This window comes from Metopolophium dirhodum, chromosome 3 (genome assembly GCF_019925205.1).
Source record: "Metopolophium dirhodum isolate CAU chromosome 3, ASM1992520v1, whole genome shotgun sequence".
Taxonomy (NCBI): Eukaryota; Metazoa; Arthropoda; class Insecta; order Hemiptera; family Aphididae; genus Metopolophium; species Metopolophium dirhodum.
The window spans coordinates 26224840-26244392 of NC_083562.1; the positions used below are offsets into that span (position 1 = coordinate 26224840).

The window sequence follows — 19553 nt, forward strand, 5'->3', positions numbered from 1 at the left end:
GTATACTTATTACCTACCTACCTACTTACATTTATATGCACAGAGTTATATACTCATATTATAATAATATGATGACTGATGAGTAGTGGTAGTGAATGCCCATTGCACACCTAAAATACCGTTAGAAATCGTTTATACGCATAACGTGAAGACAATTTTTTTTTTTTGAAACACGTAGGTAAAATACCTATACTTCTTAGAAATATGCTACGATTGCGCCTAACCTGTCGATATCATTCGTTCGCGGTATTGAAAATCCAATAGAAAATATTATAACGATGATAAACGAGAGGAACTAAGTGATCAACTGCTTTATTAAAAATGTAGGTACACGATGCATTTGTTTGAAATGATAATTAAGTGTAATTTCAGAGAAGAAAATTGAATTACAATTTTAAATATTCGTTTTGGTAGGTAGGTACATTGAATTGTTTAAAAAATCTATTTAACAATTATATTACATTAAGTTAGTAATTACGTATATTAAATATTTACAGTACCTATCTATTCTAAATAATTTCATTTCCAGACATTGTTCTAATACTATTATATTATTATGTTTGAGCCAGGATCTGGAACCTTCGTGATTTTTTCGGATACAGTTCGGTTCCCCGATAAACAAAACCGTTGGTTCCGGTTTTTCTCCGAATAAAAATGGCTGTAGTTTAGATGATATCGATTTTAACTAGTTGCTATAAAATATATATATACAATATTATTGGAAAAAAAAAATAAAAATTGTTAGATATAGGTAACTATAAAAGTAACAAGTCAAAACAATCAAAAGCCATAATTAACATCAAAAAATTCCTTTAGTATTATTAAAAACTAAAGAAAAACCCATAAAAAAAACTAACAGAAAAATTACTCTTGCTGGAATAAAACAAGAGACATTAAAATATTAAATGAATTATAATTTATATTATTAATTATATAATGAATATTAAGTGGTGACTGGCGTGTTACGACCAACCTCCAAATTATAACCAAGACTTGTCAGCGGTCAGCGGCGTGTTACGATCTATCAGTCTTGTAAAGCATTTGAGTAAAATATGTATTTAAATACTTTTTAAATAATTTTTGTATAAAGTATTTGGAAAGTATTTGGAAAGTATTTTAAATACTGTATTGGACGTAATATTTTGTATTTGAAATTAAAATACTTTTATGCAAATACTTTACAAAATCAAAACAATTATTTGTCAGTCGTCACGTGTCAAATGTTGAGAGCCATTTTGGCGAAGTCTCGTTAATGATTATTACAAATAATATCTGAGTTAAAATCAGTTTTGAAAATTGAATATACCTCTTAAATTAATAATATCTTACCTAATAAAATAATTAAATTAATTTCTGATTTTACGGACAACTGTTAAATTACTAAATAATAAATTATTTCAAAATTATTATGAAACAAGTTTGTTGCATTGTGCCTTTACTTTTAACTGGTTCAGCTGGTTATTTACAAGGTGTTTCAGTTCACAGCTGTAACTTTAGGTTAAGATTTAAAAATGTATTGATGTTTTCTAAATACCAGGGAAATAAGAGAACATTGTTTTGTAAGACTCCATATAGTTTTCCAGGATGTTTTAGACTTTTTAATTATATAATATGCGTTTATAGGTAGACATAATATATATACGTATTCAATATTCTTGATTATTATATATAAAATTAAAAAATCTTAAAACACGTTCTACAGATTCATAATTCTTCTGAATAAAGGTGCCATAGCCCATATGGAAATCATATTATATACTATACCTAATTATTGCCGTCTAAGGCACAATACAAATGATAAGGTTTTAATAACAGCATCAATAAATATAAAATCTTAGCTTCAAATGTGCACTGTAATCTGTCGATCTTGACGATACGTGTTGATTGCCAATTGTAAACGAGAAAATTCAGTAAATTTGAATGGTTCGGTTGCGACGACACAAACCTAAAGATAAAACAGACAACGGTGATGGCCGATGATGTAGGTACATGGACCATATAACCGTGACTGTCACTGACATTCACTGCATACCACGTAACTACAAAATGGCAAATTGTTCAGAAGAGACAAAAACTAATTATTATTTTGTTTCCGAGAATTAACCATCCAATATATATATTTCAGATTAAAAAAAAAGAAAAAAATCATAATGTAGTATGAAAATTATATAACTTCTACATCATATTATATCGTTATATCCAAAATTCACATAGGTATACGTCATATAGAAGTATTGTTAATAAATTATATTGATTTTTTTGACGCACATTCCTGAAGGAATGATATGAAATTATTGTGATAACGAAGCTAATCTACAGAGTAACATTGTTTAAAGATTTCTTTTAATTGTGGGATCTTAATTAAAATTTACTTGAATTAATAACAATTTTCTATACTTAAAATCCCAAATCTAGTTTGCTTAATAGAAATTACTACATATATAATGACGGTATAATAAGTAGGAACCTACATAATAAAAATAGTCCAAATATGATTATTCATCTTAAATGCAAATTTTTCTCGATAATAAACCAATGCAGATAATTATATATTATAATATACATATTATAGGTATACAGATGTTGAAAAATTGTTTAATTTAAAATATTGAAAATAATAATACCATTAATTGATGTTCTCGTATAAGATAATACTATGATTTTTGACTAGGTATACGTAATATGAATTATTGCACTATTATTGTAAAAATTAATGATACACCATTTGTTGTTTTGTTTTAAAGTACCTATCAATGGCTATACTACCCTATTCAATATTCATATGCATTAGGTTTTGAGTACTTATATTTGTAGTTTGAAATTAAGGTTCTAAAAATGTTAAGCAAAATCACTTTTATTGACGAGTTTCCACTATTTATTATGTAATGTGATACAGTGATACAGATTGAAATATTATGCCAACACTCAAATATAGTACATTTTTAGAACCTGTAAAACTGTCCTACTTCCATTCAATAATATATAGATAGTATAGATACCTAATTATATCAGTGTTCATCTATTGTACAATAATATCCCACGGCGAATATAGGAAGTAGGAAGAGTTTAAAACCATAATGATCAATGCAGTATTATTTTGTATTTATTTCATAATATAACAATGATACGACTGACTACAATTTTAATACACACTTTCAGTTTTCACTCTTTTATTGAAATGGGTTATACCTAGTGTACAAAAGAATGATTTAATTTTTTTCATTTACACGTAGAATTGAATGTTGCACATTCGATAATTTCGATTAATACCGTAATAGTTTTTAAAACTTCTGTGTGATTCAGAAATAACCACATGTGTGTTTTGTTATTTTTTTATTGTCGATATTAGATGTTTATAATTGAAAAAAAAACGTAAATTTTGTCACTTCATAAGACAAATTAAAATTAATTTTATTTTTACTTACTAGTTACTGTTGACTCTTGTACTTTTAATGTGATATATTGGTATTTGGTATTCAATTAATGTGTGTTTATGAAATAAAAAATACACAAAGAATGACTCGATTTTGAATATTTATACACTTTGGTTGATAAGAGATATTATTAAAACAAAAATAGCACATGATACAAGATACTCTCATAAATGTTCTAAGACAGTAAAAAATATAAGTTATGTAATATCATAGTATTATGTATGTTGAATTTCCTGAAATTTCCTGAAATTCCTGCAAACAGTTGTTTGACGAAAACCTATTATTATAGAGACGATGTAAGATATTATGTTTAGATAATTTGAAGAAACGAGACACGGCATTAAAGAGTAATTGATTTTTACAAACTGTAGGTACCTTCTAAACTGTGTACGGAAATACTACATTGTCTGCAGGATACTTTTGAATAATTACAATTCTGTATTATTATGATGTTTTTTTCCATCCGTGATGCACGATAGAACCCAATACTGTCGTGTAATAATAAGTATACGCATGTAATAGTGCAGGCTTCACTGCTTCAGAAATTTGTTTTTGAAGCCTGCAACCAATTAACGAAATTGTGTGCAGATTAGCACTCTTACACTGATTGTGCAGGTTGTAGGTAGGTTCAAGGAGTATGGTGAAAACGACTGCGAGTTCAAAAATCAAAACTATTATAGGTAATACAGTAGTAATATATTATTAAAAAAACTTTAAACGTAATAATATAATTATTCATTCGCGGCGTATACAATATGCGATTATACAGGCTCAGAATATTGGTCACATACGGTTCTCTCATGATTACCACATTATTACTGAAAAGCAAGCCTGGGCAAGTTAATGATAATTTTTAACTGAGTTAAGTTAAGTTGATGGAAAACATTTTAAAAAGTTTAAAGTTAACAGTTAACCTATTTTTTTTTCAACGCAGTTATGTTAAAAGTTGCATACAACTTTTAACATAGGGGCCGGAAAGACATTCTATGTAGGTACCTGCAGAAATTCTGTTTAAAATAATTGGACCCTTTACAAATGTAAATAATTTAAATTTTTTAGTTAAATGTATAGATTTCCAATGTAATTCATCAAAATATGTAAATAATTTAATGTAAGCTAATAACTATGTAGTTGATGTTCAACAAAATTGCCTACATAGTAATCTACCTACCCACATTAAAATTACGCCTCGATTTCGGAATATACGTTCACAAAGAGAGTTTATTAATAATATACTATAACTTCTGAGTGTACCGACTATTGCTATATACAGTATACACTAAACATTTTAAAAACTCTATGCAAACAATATTACAACTTCGTGCGAAAAAAAAGGAAACCTTATTTTCAAAAAATCGTAATGATATTATAATGTATAACAATTTATTTACGTGCGATTCGTATGCTCAAAATTCGCACGGCTGGTACGTAGATATATAACATAGTTATGGTATAGAAATAATCATATAACGTGTAAATAGCGTTGGCGTATAAATTAGGTCAGTGATTAAAATGTATGTAATTTACTACTGCACAAACAATCTTTTCTATTATACCCACCTCACAAAAATACATGTTTAAAAATTAGTTTAATTACTTAGGTGTATAGTATCTGAGTATAATATTATACAATGTGTACATTTTAGTAATTTTCAATAATATTTTAATATATACTTTTACTTATACAAATAATATCCTATCAAAATATGAAATAGTTTAATATTTAGGTTTGAAATATGCATTTGATATAAGCTCTATTAAAAACTTGTTGGTACCTATTTGGTAGGAATTTTTAAGACAGTATACGATCACAGTAAATATTCTATGGAGAACAATTTTTTATTTATTCTCTAATTGAATAGAAATTGTGTCCTATCGAAGATTAATATTTAAACTTTTCATTTTGTGATTACATTTGGTAATATTTGTTAGTCATGATCAAACGATTACCTATAAAGATTTTGAGTAAATTTGATTTGGGTTATTTTAGTAATTTTAGAATCGTATAAGAATCTTATTTGCAGTATTTTAAAAATGTTACTCTTAATCCGTTGCCATAACCCATTACAGTACCTACTATGTTTATGTTTAAAAAATGTCGTTAAAATATAATATTGTACTAGTATTACCTACTAGATATTGTTTTCCTGCATGGAAAATTGATGAATCATATATATGTTTTTGGGTATAGTGCAGAGGAAAATTATGTGCATGCTACATATTGTTAGGAATTTAATTAAGTACATTTTTTTCTATTGTTGAGGACAAGTTATAACTTATATTATGTTGTATAATATATAAGTAGATTTGCGTTTCTATGGGAATAATCAAAGCGTTACGAAAATCCAAAAATCGGCTACGCGAAAATCGATTGGAAAAAAAGTTATCCAAAAACATATCTATATCAAAAAAAAAACAAATACAACCTATCCACATATGTGTTATTGATAGGACGTTACACCTGGAAACCACATATTGTGTTGATTCGTCTTATAAAGTAGGTACAAAATAGCAAATTTGAGTTCACCAGAATAAATTATATGTTGTTAGTTTTAATATTAGAGTAAATTGATCTACTATACAATTTAAAAGGAAGAGCTCTACCTATATAATTATGTTTGTACAATTAGTTTTTTGAGAAATAATAATATACAAATTTATAAACAGTAATATTTTACACATTCATAACTTACAATAAATTTAAAAATATCGTAAAAAACCAACATCTAAACACAATTTTCACATAAATATTTGATATTATAGGTAAATTCACTGTTTTATTAAAGCTAACAAAACAAAATTGGTCCTACTGAATGCAAGTTTGCTATATTGTATAGGTACGTTTGTAGGAAAGAGACAGTAACACATTTTTTGGTTCACCAAATATTAATAAAATAATCTATTCCTAATGGCATGCATATATAGGAACAACAAAGGGAACTCGAGATCTTATAGAACGATAAGGAATTTTAAAGTGCACTTGTGAGAGCAGAGCACTTGAGCAGGAGCATGAATTAAACCGCCAATTAACCTTTGTAAAAATACTAGATTACCTCTGACCCGCCTATCAGCTAAGGAGGTAAGACCGAGCATGCACAAGACTGGACAGTAGATAGCCATGCGGAGGATGGTCTATTTTCAGCATACAAGCTGCAGACGCCAAAAAGCGTCTTTGGACTTGATCTAAACGATATGAAAATCAACCATCGCAAATGAGTCCCAGAGCACAGACGCATAAAATTCTAATAAAGACCGGACAAGAAAGCAATACGTAGTTTTCAGGGATCTATGGATAGCTTAAACTGTTTCAATGTGCGCATAAGATGTACATGTTCGTATCATATACATAACATTGAGGCGTATATACTTGTAGCGCGTATATTACATACAGAAATGGGCTCTCATTTCGGTAGGTGGGTGCGGCGTGGTCGGAGAACCCGATTTCCGGGACATCGTGAGGTAGGAGGGGAAGGAAGGGGGGGGTCACTTTATCACGACTGTTTCGTTATATTATTATGACGTCACAGCGGCGTAGACGTCCGAATAAAAACACGAATGATTCGAGCGGTTTCTGCGACCGCAACGCGATTACATTATATCATACGCATAATAATATGACGTGTGTATTATTATAATATATATTATCATTACTATCGTCACGTGCGCCGCGGGGTTCGCAGTCGGGTTTGACACGCGACTATCGCAAAGACGTATAATACGACGGCGCCCCGACGACGAGCCCGGGGGTATGTGGTCTGGCGAACTTGTGCGATAATAATATTATATGTGCAGGGGCGACTGCGACTGTGACTACGACGACAACAACAACAACAACAACAACAACGAGTTAAGTATATTATAATATTATAGTGTAGGAAACGGAAACTGTTCGCGTAACAGCGTGTAATGCATGCAGGTAGGTTTTTTTTTAATTTCTGGACGCCACGTGCTCAGATGAGTCTGTACGAGTATTATGACCTGCAGCTGATGTCTACTACATAACTGCAGTACCTACCGATTTGGATTGTGGATTTCGCGTTCATAAGTCATTTGGTTATATTCACGAACATTTTGTTGACAAAATATTTTATTAAAGCTCGAACACGATAACTATCGGCAATACAATGTTTAAAAGCGGGCAAGTGGTTAACGCTCTGATGTATATTGAGTGTGTGGAAATAGCACTGTAATGGACGTGTTAAATATTTTAATTCAATAATATAAAATCATTTTATAGGAAAAACGATCATGAGCGAAGACGGTATGCCAGCCTATAATATATCGATCATCTATAAATTACAAAGTATATTTTATTTATTGTGATTAAAGTAATATATTTTACTATTAAGCATTACTCATTTGTACTACAGTAGGTTAAATTAATTTTTGCCGAAAAAAATTGTATTTGAAAATGTCCTATTATGTATAAAATATAATAATATATTATTTTAAAGGTTTCAAGTATAAACGAATACTATTTTTAAATTACAACAAGTTATCAAAAATCGTTATTCTTCGTTTAAATATCTAATTTCGTCAAAATGTGTACCTTGTTTTAAATTTTCAATCCTTAACTAGGCATAAAAATTGTATATTTTATGAATTTTTATAATTTGTCCTTTTTCAATTTAATATATTTTGTCAAAATTTGAACTTAAAATGATAAAATAAACATTTGGTGTCAATAACCTTGTGTTAAATGGTCAAATTTTTTAACCAAACAAACATTTGCTTATTAACATAATTTTTTTTTTACATTATTAATTTTATACAATCTGTAAATTTATTTTTTTTGCAATAAGTACAAGCGCTGTGGCAGTTGATGGATTGGAGGCTTGAAAGAAGAATCCATCCGGTAATGAAACTCCTTGACAGATTTAACATTAATTTAAAAAAGAACTAATACAAATTGAAAATTGAAAATGCCTTAGCTCAAAGTGAGATAAAATATTTTAAAAATTGTATGGTAAATAAAATGCTTTTACAAATATTTGGTAAAAATGTTATGTACCTATATTGTCATCTTTCAGTGTTACACCAAAAACCAAAATCGAATTTGTTGAAAACCACACACAATTAGCATTTTTCGAATTTTTCCTTAATTTTTTTGGTCATGAGCAAAAAAAAAAAAGTCTTCCTAGTTTTCGTAAAATTGAGGTGGTCCGCGACCTATAAAATACCTATTGTCCAAGTGGTCCGTGGTGGTAAAAAGGTTGGGAAACACTGATCTATAGAATGCAGCTCGATGTAGTATTGTTTTATCGAGATAAATGAAATACCTACAACATATTTGAACCACCGATAGGAGGTCTGGAGGTTAAGCGAATTTATTCGCCCTTTTAAATGTTATCGTAAGCTTAATTTTAAACATGTACCTCCTCCCCATGTTCCCTGAAATTCGGCTCAACCACCGCCTGTGGTTGCTATATATTGTGTACCTACGTATAAATCGTATTATGGCCACAGCGCGTGGATTCTGCGCAACAGACCGCGTGCTGCGGCGGTGTTGCTGGCGGACACCCGTGGTACCGGAGAAAGGGAAAGCGTTTGCGGTCTACTCTGCCGCGCGACTATGGTCGTTTAGCGATGCACTTAAGTACGTTTGTGTCCGCCGCGCTTCGAGACGCACGTCAACGTCCGCTCTGCGCGTTTCTGTACAACACCCGGCGCCGTCCGCGCAGTGTTTGTAGCGTCGTCGTTGTGCGCGCCGCCGCGGTTACCCGTACACCGTTTGTACCGCGCAAACTTTTACCGCGTCCGTCACTGTTCGTTCAAAGTTTTTCGTTTCGTTTTCTTTGTACACAATAATTTATAATATTGTTCACCGTCTCCAGTGATGGATTCCAACGCGTGTGTGGTGTTCTTGTAATTTGATATTTTCTCGTCATTTTCAAGTTCGGTGTCCCCGCGGTCCGCATAATAGTAGTTGCAGGCGGACGACGAACAATATTTACCGACTCCACAAGATTATATAATAGCTCGGTGGGTAAAAAAAAATATATTATTATGGTTTAATAACACTGTTGAATGTACACGCTGTACAGTGCTGTTTCCGTATACGATGACAATGGGGTCCAAATAATATTTTCTGATATTACATCTGCAAATAGGTAGGCAGTGGACACATGGACGCACATGCGGCGAACGATTGGGAGGGGGAGGGGAGTGCTTAGAGCGCCCTTGGGTTTCAAACGCTAAATAGGCATTTAAAGCTCGACCAAGTTTAATTTATAAATCCCTTGTACCTTTATTGTGGTCTAGATTTAACGTTTTTTATATTTGAAAATTTGATTTTACATTATTTGATATTTATTTACTAATGTTAACATTATTTAATGATTTATAATACAATTGTTTATATTTTTTATTAATTCAATAAAATATATTTTTTTTTTTTTTATTATAAGAAACAAGGCCTCGACTGCATAGGTCATTGGCCGCGATTAATTATTACAAACTGACAATATTATTATAATACATTATAGGTAAATACTTATAAATATGTAGTAAATTATAACAAAAAGGAAAAAATTAAAATAATTTAGATTTTTGGTTACATGGTTTTATAATATATTTTTTACTTAAACTAACATATTACGTAGTATTTTGGAGGGTGGGAGAAATCCCCCCCCCCCCCCCGGACTATGGAACATAATTTTGTTAGTACAATATCGTTACACCTATTACGTACAGACGTACAACTTATACACCGACACCACCGCTTCTACCCGAATACAAGTGATAACGATCTGTAATTTAAATCACTGAGGTAATACAATTTGTGTCCATCCCAAGAATATACTGTCATATAAAATAAAAACACGTGTGTTTATTACAATAATATATTAGACACTTGATGACTTGGAACAATTTTACCGTGAAATTTTAGAAAATGTTAAATGCCTAATCCCAACACCCATTTATCCACTATAAAATTGTACTATGGAATTTACCGCACTTATGCCGAGTTTCACAAAACATTTAATGAATCAATAGTGAGCTTATGATCCCTTAAACAAGATTTAGTGGCCCACGATTGTTCCATTAAATTTTTAGTGAACCATAAATTTAATAAATTGTTTATGCAGCCCAGTATAAGAAGTTAAAATCGGAACAACTGACCTCTACTTCTTTCTATTAGTGGAGATGAATATTTTTTTTCGGAAAGCCATAATTCTTACTGTCTCTATAATGTTAAGTATGCGTGTTATAATTTGATTTATGTGAGCATGAATTCACCTGGTATGAAAAGAAACATAAATCGACATTAAATCGTTATTATTGATAGGTATCACATATGTATGACATAATAGTAACATTTTTATACACAATTATACAATTTTATTACGTATAACATTTTGCTCGTATACCATAATAGAATTAATGTATATTATTTTATTTCCATTTCACTTAACACCAACAATTATTTTTTTTTCGTACATATTAACAATTGTATGAGCTTATTATTCTTTCTCTTTGAAAAATTAGCACTTAATTAAAGGTTTATATTCACTCTAGCATTATAGAATGTTAAAATAATATATGACGTTATGCAATATTTTACAGAAAAATGTACTTCCACCTTATTTTTTTCATCGATGAAGATACGTTTGTTACTTTTTTTAAATTATACTTAACTTATTTATTTTTACTTTAAGCTTAGACACACACTCAAATTATAGAGTCAACATAATATTGACTTTTATTCGTCTTGAAACTATAGTATTACCTATATTATATCTTATAAGGAAATACAAATTAATTTATAAAATAAATAATAATATGTAGTATGTAAAATTACAGTGTAAATTTGCAAATTATAATCAGATAACATTATTATACAACATGATTTTTAATGAGTAAAATTAAATACATTAAATAATATACTCAACGACAATAAATTCAGAGTGTATATGTGAAAATTGCCACTAAATTAAACAAAAAAAAAAAATCAGTCTGTCTTACATTTTACGTATGTACATAGTCAAGATATTTATATTTATTATTGTTATTTTTGATGTTAGTTCATTAGAGTAAATAGTTGATTTTTTAAAACTATTTACTGAAAAGAAATGGGTTGGCACTGTAGCGCATCGTAATATAATAAATGAAAATATGTGAAAATATATTTTTCGTGCACAGTTATTATAATAAGTAGGTAGGTAGGTACTCCTAATTCTATTATTCATAATTCATAAATATATTTGCGTGTATATAATATAAAATGTATCTATATATTCTTACTATAATCCAAATATCATGATGACATTGTTAAGTATTGAATACATTTTTTTATGAATTTCTTATTCGATTGAAATTAGTAGATAAACATTTTTCAACTAATACATCAATACATGATGGGTTTAGATGCTTTCACAACTGTTTTGGTATATATTTATTCTATACTGATTAATACTGATTATAATAACAATTAATTACAATAATAGTACTTTAATACAAGTTAATTTGTAGGTATTGAAAGAATAAATTAATATTTTTTGTGGATAATTCTGTGTTTCTTTAAATTCAAAAACAATGATAATATATTATTGTATTCGAAAAACCATTCTGAGTAAATTTTGGGTTTTCCAAAAATGGTTAAAATGTGCTTATGTAAAATATTTATTTCCTTATTTTATTATTGGCAAAAATGTTCTTAAATATCACACTGTATGTTGAATTTTCAATCTATAAAGAAGTGCAGCATATTAAGTTAGTAAATTGTATTACATTATGTATTTATGTTATACCTATCACATAAGCAACCACCCCAGAAAAATTATAGTTTAAGTATGATTTTCTGTTTTAATAACTTAAATATCTAACACTATATAATATTATGTAAATTAAATCTTAAAAAAATGTTGACTTTATACTATATGGTTATAAATGCAATCCAAATTGGGGTTTCCTATCCAAAAACAAAAATCATAAGTATATAATATAGTAATAGAGGTACATTATAAAATATTGTTTTTTTTTTTATGCCTGAATAATGATTTTTTTTTCAAGTTGTTGGAGTTCAAGCTAAGGCGTCGATATTATGTAAAACATGTTTTTCTTTTAAGACGCATGTAAATTTTTCCATACAATAATTTGAGCAGTAATATACTCTAAATATCCATATTTTAAGACAATTCGTTCATTAGAATAGCCTACAAATGATTCTTAATGAAGATTAAAATACAAATATAAATTTCTGAACTTTTTAGTTTTTAGTTGTAAACATTTTTTTTTTTTTTATTAAAACACAATTTAGAAAGATCTAGAAAGCTATTTTCCTGTTATTTCTTTGACTTTGTCAGAAATATTATACGGCCTACCTCCAATTTGTATCCGCCAACAAATACCTGAAGAATAAAGAATGACGAGAAGATTTTTGGTTAAGAATTATTTAGAATTTGTTTAGGTCATTGATTATGCGTTTATACAATAGTATAAGTACTATTCGAAGATACTGTTTCGCTTATTACCTATTGTCTTTTTTTCCTTTTTATGTAAACAGTTTCACTGAGCAAATAAGCACGCAGAACACACAACTGTTCGACTCTTGATTTCGTAATAATGAATTTGCCGCATCATTACTATGGCCGGTTTTTTTTCCAATTTACATAATGTTCACAACTCGATACCTAAACATTTTATCGAACTCGTGGGAGGGACAAATCACATAATAAGTCTACTCAACGTTTTCACTGATATAATATTGTAATTTATGCAAATCTGATGCGATATCGTCTCAACACGTCGCAGCTCACGCGAAAAACCTCTGTCCAGTTCAGTAATATATTTAACAGTGCAAAGTATATAATATTATATCGTTACCTACTATATTATATTATTGTATAGCTACCGACAATACTGTAAGACGGATTCTGTATTTGTATGCGAGTTATTCACGACCGATGAACCTCACTCACGATTCGTTTGTAACGAAATATTAATACTATTATTATTTACCATTACTATTATTATTATTATCATCATAAAATTGCGCACACGGTATTCCGTGATGGTCGTGAACTTTAACACCGCACCGACGACGACGACGACGACGATGACGTGTGACTTTCGTAAAACAGGAAACTTACTCTCGATTGTAAACATACGATTTAAGATAATAGTCAATAATAATAATAATAAATAGTTATGTAATAATTGGACACACAACAAACGGTGGCCGGTGGGCAGACGATGAGACTGGTTACCTATACGCGAGTATATCGCCTGTAGGGGTCAGTCGGATTGCCGGTCAGGTGAAAGTGTATCCTTGGATTACATCATTATTATATTATATATTTTGTTTCCCCCTCGAAAAACTTGCACGTATATTATATTTATATATATAAATATTATATATTGTAAAACCAGGTGACCTCGATAGAATCAAATTACAACGTTATCGTTCCAATTGTCATTTGTATGTGACGCAATTTCAGAAAATCGTATTAAACATATTATATACAGGCGATACAGGTAGTAAACGGTCGACGACGACTACGACTAATAACCGAATAATGTGGCGTATTACGAAAACCGTCGAAACAATGTAGGCTTAATATCCGTGTGATTTGTGCAGGTGCCGAAGGGAGGTTTGGACATTATGTAAAGGCAAATCGCTGCAGAAAAACACGTACATTAGGTCAGTGTGGACAATGTGTATCGACGGACACGCCAGGGATTCGTTTACTGCTACTGTTACACCGACGACAATCCAAAACTCAGGTATTGCACTTTTACGAGTCCGTATAGGTAGTAATTTATTAAATTGCATACATAATACGGCCGGTGGGTAGACGGTGATTATTATTATAATATGTATGTGCACCCCGACCACGCAGCAAACTGTTGTTTTATTTTTGATCAAATATTATTTGACGATGGTATATGGTACTATAAAGAAAACGAACATTTTTCCCCGTCCAATAATACAATATTTTATGATAAAATGAACTAAAAGTAATACATTAAAAATCCATAATGATATTCAAAAACATTTAAAAACATTTAAAATTACAATATATTATTATATTAATATTATGTAGGTTTACTGATCTTATACATTTTACATGACAAATTATAAAATATATTTAAATATTACTGTTACGACGTTTTCTACGCATATAGAAATCTGTAGTTATTTTAACACCAACGAGTGTCGATTTATTACACATTTGCACGTCGTTTTTGCACTGTGTGGTTATTTTAACATGTATTTATAATTAAAACTTACATAGTACTTAATATAATAATATGTCAGTTTAATATTAATTGCTGTTAATATAATACCACATTAATAATTGTATGTTTTATTTTCACATTTGCATCCATCAACATTTATTTGATTTCAATTTTTGAAACATATATAACCTATAAATCATTTTAATTACTATATTCGTATAGACAAAAAGTTCTTAGGTTACATAATAACTAAAAGCATTTAAAAAACAAATCAATTATTATTTATTTTACAACGTATATTCGTACATTTAAGTTGTTGACACTACTTGATAAAATAAGATTATTAAGTCATAATGAAGTATACTGTATAACTCTTAGACATTGAAAAAAATAATTGCAAACCTAAAAGATCATACTACATTTGAAAGCAGTAAAGGGTAGTAAAATATCTGTCTATTTTAATTTGGTGTTTAAAAATGTATGTTCACCAGAAAACTGTATATTAATTACGATCCGACAATAACATTGTAACAATTGGTTTTAGAAACCACATCTGCAAGTAATGGCACAACTGTGACCACACTTAGCGGATATGATATTCGCCTTGATTGCGGCCGGATCAGCTTTAAAGGCTGGCCTGACTATTGTTGGGACCAGCGTATGGATGATACCGGTGTTGATAGCCGCTATGGCCTACTACCGGTATGACATTTATGATCCAGAGTCACGACCATTCAACCAGAAAATACTCAGGCCGGAGTACGACTTCATCGTGATTGGTGGTGGATCAGCAGGTGCTGTCGTTGCCAGTAGGCTATCGGAGGTATATATTCACTAGAAATTTGGTAACATTTCAAACGTTAATGTGTTATATTAAATCCCTCAACAATCATCAGGTTGGACATTGGAGTGTTTTACTATTAGAAGCCGGTCCGGATGAAAACGAACTGTCCGATGTCCCCTCGTTGGCGGCCTACCTTCAATTGTCTCGTCTGGACTGGCAGTATAAAACCGAGCCGACGGGTAAGTCTCAAAAATCCATCCATTTAACAATATTTCAGTTTGATAAATAATTTCTTTAAATTCAATTTGATAAAAAAAAAAATATAAATACAGGTCGGTGTAAAATTATTTAGTATGTACTAATTATATGTTACGATAGGCAACGATTGAAAAACTTATTTTACAACGACGAAGGGTCGAAGGCTAACAAACTTGGAATCGATAAGATAATATGTAAAATGTAAATTTATAAAACTAACCTACATATATAATGTTTTGTTTAATATTCATCAGCAGGAACTGAGACCTAATTGTCATAATACGAGAATATTTTATTACCATTAGCTTGTAAATCTGATTCTAGGGAAGGCATGCTTGGGCTTAAAAAATGGTCGATGCAACTGGCCCCGTGGTAAGGTACTGGGTGGGTCAAGCGTACTGAATTATATGTTATATGTCAGAGGCAACCGGCACGATTACGATGGTTGGCGTGACATGGGCAACGAAGGTTGGGGATATGGTGAAATACTACAATACTTCACCAAATCGGAGGACAACCGTAATCCATACTTGGCAAGGCCTGGATCTCCGTATCACCGAGCGGGTGGTTTATTGACTGTACAAGAGGCACCATGGAAAAGTCCATTAGTGTTATCATTTGTAGAAGCCGGCCAGGAAGTGACGGGTTACCCGAACAGAGACATCAACGGCAAATATCAAACCGGATTTATGGTCGCACAGGTAATTTCAAATTACATTATTTTTAATACTTCTGTGCAATGCTAAAAAAAGTTGTTGAAATAATTGTAATTATTTTTGAAATTAAAATATCAGCTATTTGATTGTTAAGTAACCAACCACATAATATTTTACACATATCGACTAATAATAATGTTAAAATTGATCGTAAATGTAATACATACCTATTACCTAATTTAAATATATATTCTTCGCTACCTAATATACAACGATATTTTACAAAAACTAAACAAATATAACATGATAATATAAGACTAAATATTTATTTTCTTATTTTCTATTTTCCAACCTGTACAGGGAACGATCCGGAGAGGTACGCGGTGCAGTACCGCCAAGGCTTTTCTCAGGCCAGCTAGGCTCAGGCCCAATTTACACGTGGCAATGCAAGCTCACGTGACCAAAGTGATCATCAACCCGACCACCAAGCGCGCTACAGGTGTGCAACTGTTGCGGGATGGTCGGATGCATTTGGTGCACGCGAAACGGGAAGTGATCCTGTCGTCGGGCAGCATCGGCAGCGCCCAACTGCTGATGCTCTCCGGGATCGGTCCTCGTGAACACTTGCAAAGACTGGGAATTCCCGTGCTGCAGGACCTGCGCGTTGGCGACAACTTACAGGACCACGTGGGAATGTTCGGACTGACATTCATCGTGGACAAGCCCGTGGCCATAGTACAAAACCGACTGAGGGTACGTGGTGGTGAATTCGTGTTTTTAAACCAAGTTTTAACCTTTTATTATTTGTATTCTTATACCTAGTAAAAGTTTAGGCATCCAGGATACAAGCCAATAGGTAACCTAACCCGACCTAATCCACATCACCTACCTATAACCACGAGTCATTTAGATTTATGTACAACATTTTGTATTAGAATACATTCGAATATATACCTAGTAAGAGCGTTTCACTGAGTTTGATATCGATATTAAATGCCGGGTATAAAGTAAATTTGTAACTGTATTTAAAAAAAATAATTGTTCAGTTTATCAACATTATTATTACTTAATATTTAAATAACATAGTTTTAACACAATACATTTTGAATATGTTGAAAATTGAACCAAAATAGTTTTTTATTATTTATAAACATTTGCACTTTAGTAGTGAACAGTATTCACCTCTATTCTCTAATTTGTTGAACACATTTTGTAGAGTATTTTTTACTCAATCAAATTAATAGTTTATATTTACAAAAATAAAATGTATCCTATATAGGTATAATAAATAAAATTTAAAAATTAAATAGATATATAACAATATAAAGGTTTTATTCAATTGTTTCATCTTTTCTAGTATATTTATAGAATACCAAATATATTATAATGTATAAAGGCAATGTACTTAAACAAAACAAAAATATAATACTAAATACAATGTTTAGCCAGTTCCTGTTACAATGGAGTATTTAACACGAGAAAATGGACCGATGACTACTCTCGGCGGTGTTGAAGGACTTGGATTCATCCCTACCATGTATGCCAACGACACAGAATACCCAGATATTCAATTCCATATGGCACCAGCCAGTATAGCTTCCGACGACGGCATTAAAGTACGAAAAATCTTGGGAGTCCAAGATTCCATATATGACAAAGTTTTCCGTCCGATTGCCAAAAACGATGCATGGACCATTATGCCCCTTTTACTTAGACCAAGATCTAGAGGAAATATTAGACTACGATCTAGAGACCCCATGGCTTATCCTTATATAGACGCCAATTACTTCGACGACCCTCTAGACATAGCGACTCTTGTGGAGGGTGTCAAGTTGGCAGTAAAAGTGAGTGCTGGACCAATGTAAAAGTCCAACGTACAGGGTAACCGATAATTAATTTTCGATTTAACCTTTTTTTTTACACACAGATTGGCCAGGGGAAAGCCTTCCGACAGTACCGTTCACGACTTCATCGGGTGCCCATACCTGGATGTGCGCGATTCGAGTTCGGCTCTGATCAATACTGGGAATGTTCCATCCGTCACTTCAGCATGACCATTTACCATCCAGTGGGCACGTGTAAGATGGGACCACCCAGTGACCCGACGGCCGTAGTGGACCCAAGACTCCGAGTGTATGGCGTGCAAGGTTTACGGGTGGTCGACGCTTCGATAATGCCCACAATCGTCAGTGGTAATACGAACGCGCCGACAATAATGATCGCCGAAAAAGCATCTGACATGATCAAACAAGATTGGTTTTCCAATAACAATCGTTACCATGGTTGAAGGGCCGCAGATGATAAGGACTGAATGTTTGAGCTCGACAACATGCCACTACATATTTTAGTTGTGCCATTTCACATTTGCATACTTACCATGTACAAATTATATTGCTACAATATAATGTACTCGAATTTTGTTACCATTTTTACTGTACATATAAATTAAAATGTTAAGTTTTTATATTTGACTATTGGCTATATTATTAATACTCGTCAACATCTAGATTTATGTTTCACAACGTTTTGATAAAATAGTACATTTTGAATAGTGAATCAACGTTTTCATAAAATATGCTTAAACGATCCATAGAGATTAAAATAGTTCATATTTTAAAACTGAGTTACATCTCATATAATATAAACAAGTAAACATTGCATTAATAAAAATAAATTACATCCGGTGAATAAACAATAAAATACTAAGGTAATAAAAACCATATAAATTAACCAAGTCATCGTTACTCACCTGTAATTCATAATTGTCAATATTCATTTGTTTGGTCGATTTACCAATATTTTTAAAAATCCATTAATACGACATTCAGTTTTATTCTATTGTACCTAAATATAAAAAAAAAATCAAAATTGAAAGAACGTGCACAGAATAGATTTGTACTCAATGTGTCCTTTTTTGTTTTTATGGTGATAAGACAAAATATATAATAATTAATTCAATTTATTATTAAAAAAATTACCAATTATTAATCAAATCAATCAATTAGCTATATTCCTATGTATAATACAACCACCATTTGTTGCTTGCAAAATAATACTTATGAAAAAATACGTCATTATTTCAATTTAAAATTAATTATATACCTGGTGAAAGTTATTTCTACGAATAGGTATATAAAAATTAATTTGATTAATTTGAAATAATTTTTACAAGCTATTTATGTTTTATTATTTCAATATTATAATGGAATTACATTTGATAATTATAAATCAGTAAAAAAA

At 30.9% G+C, this 19553-nt stretch overlaps 1 protein-coding gene across 1 annotated transcript; it reads left to right on the forward strand.

The window, feature by feature from the left end:
• Positions 1-9013: 9013 nt before the first annotated feature.
• Positions 9014-18784, forward strand: LOC132940784 (glucose dehydrogenase [FAD, quinone]). The gene is made up of 8 exons (XM_061008527.1): positions 9014-9416; positions 14014-14159; positions 15160-15438; positions 15512-15638; positions 15982-16358; positions 16674-17066; positions 17759-18157; positions 18241-18784. Exons 3-8 carry the CDS (start codon positions 15208-15210, stop codon positions 18598-18600), a joined length of 1887 nt encoding a protein of 628 aa, XP_060864510.1. The 5' UTR covers positions 9014-9416; positions 14014-14159; positions 15160-15207; the 3' UTR covers positions 18601-18784.
• Positions 18785-19553: the final 769 nt, after the last annotated feature.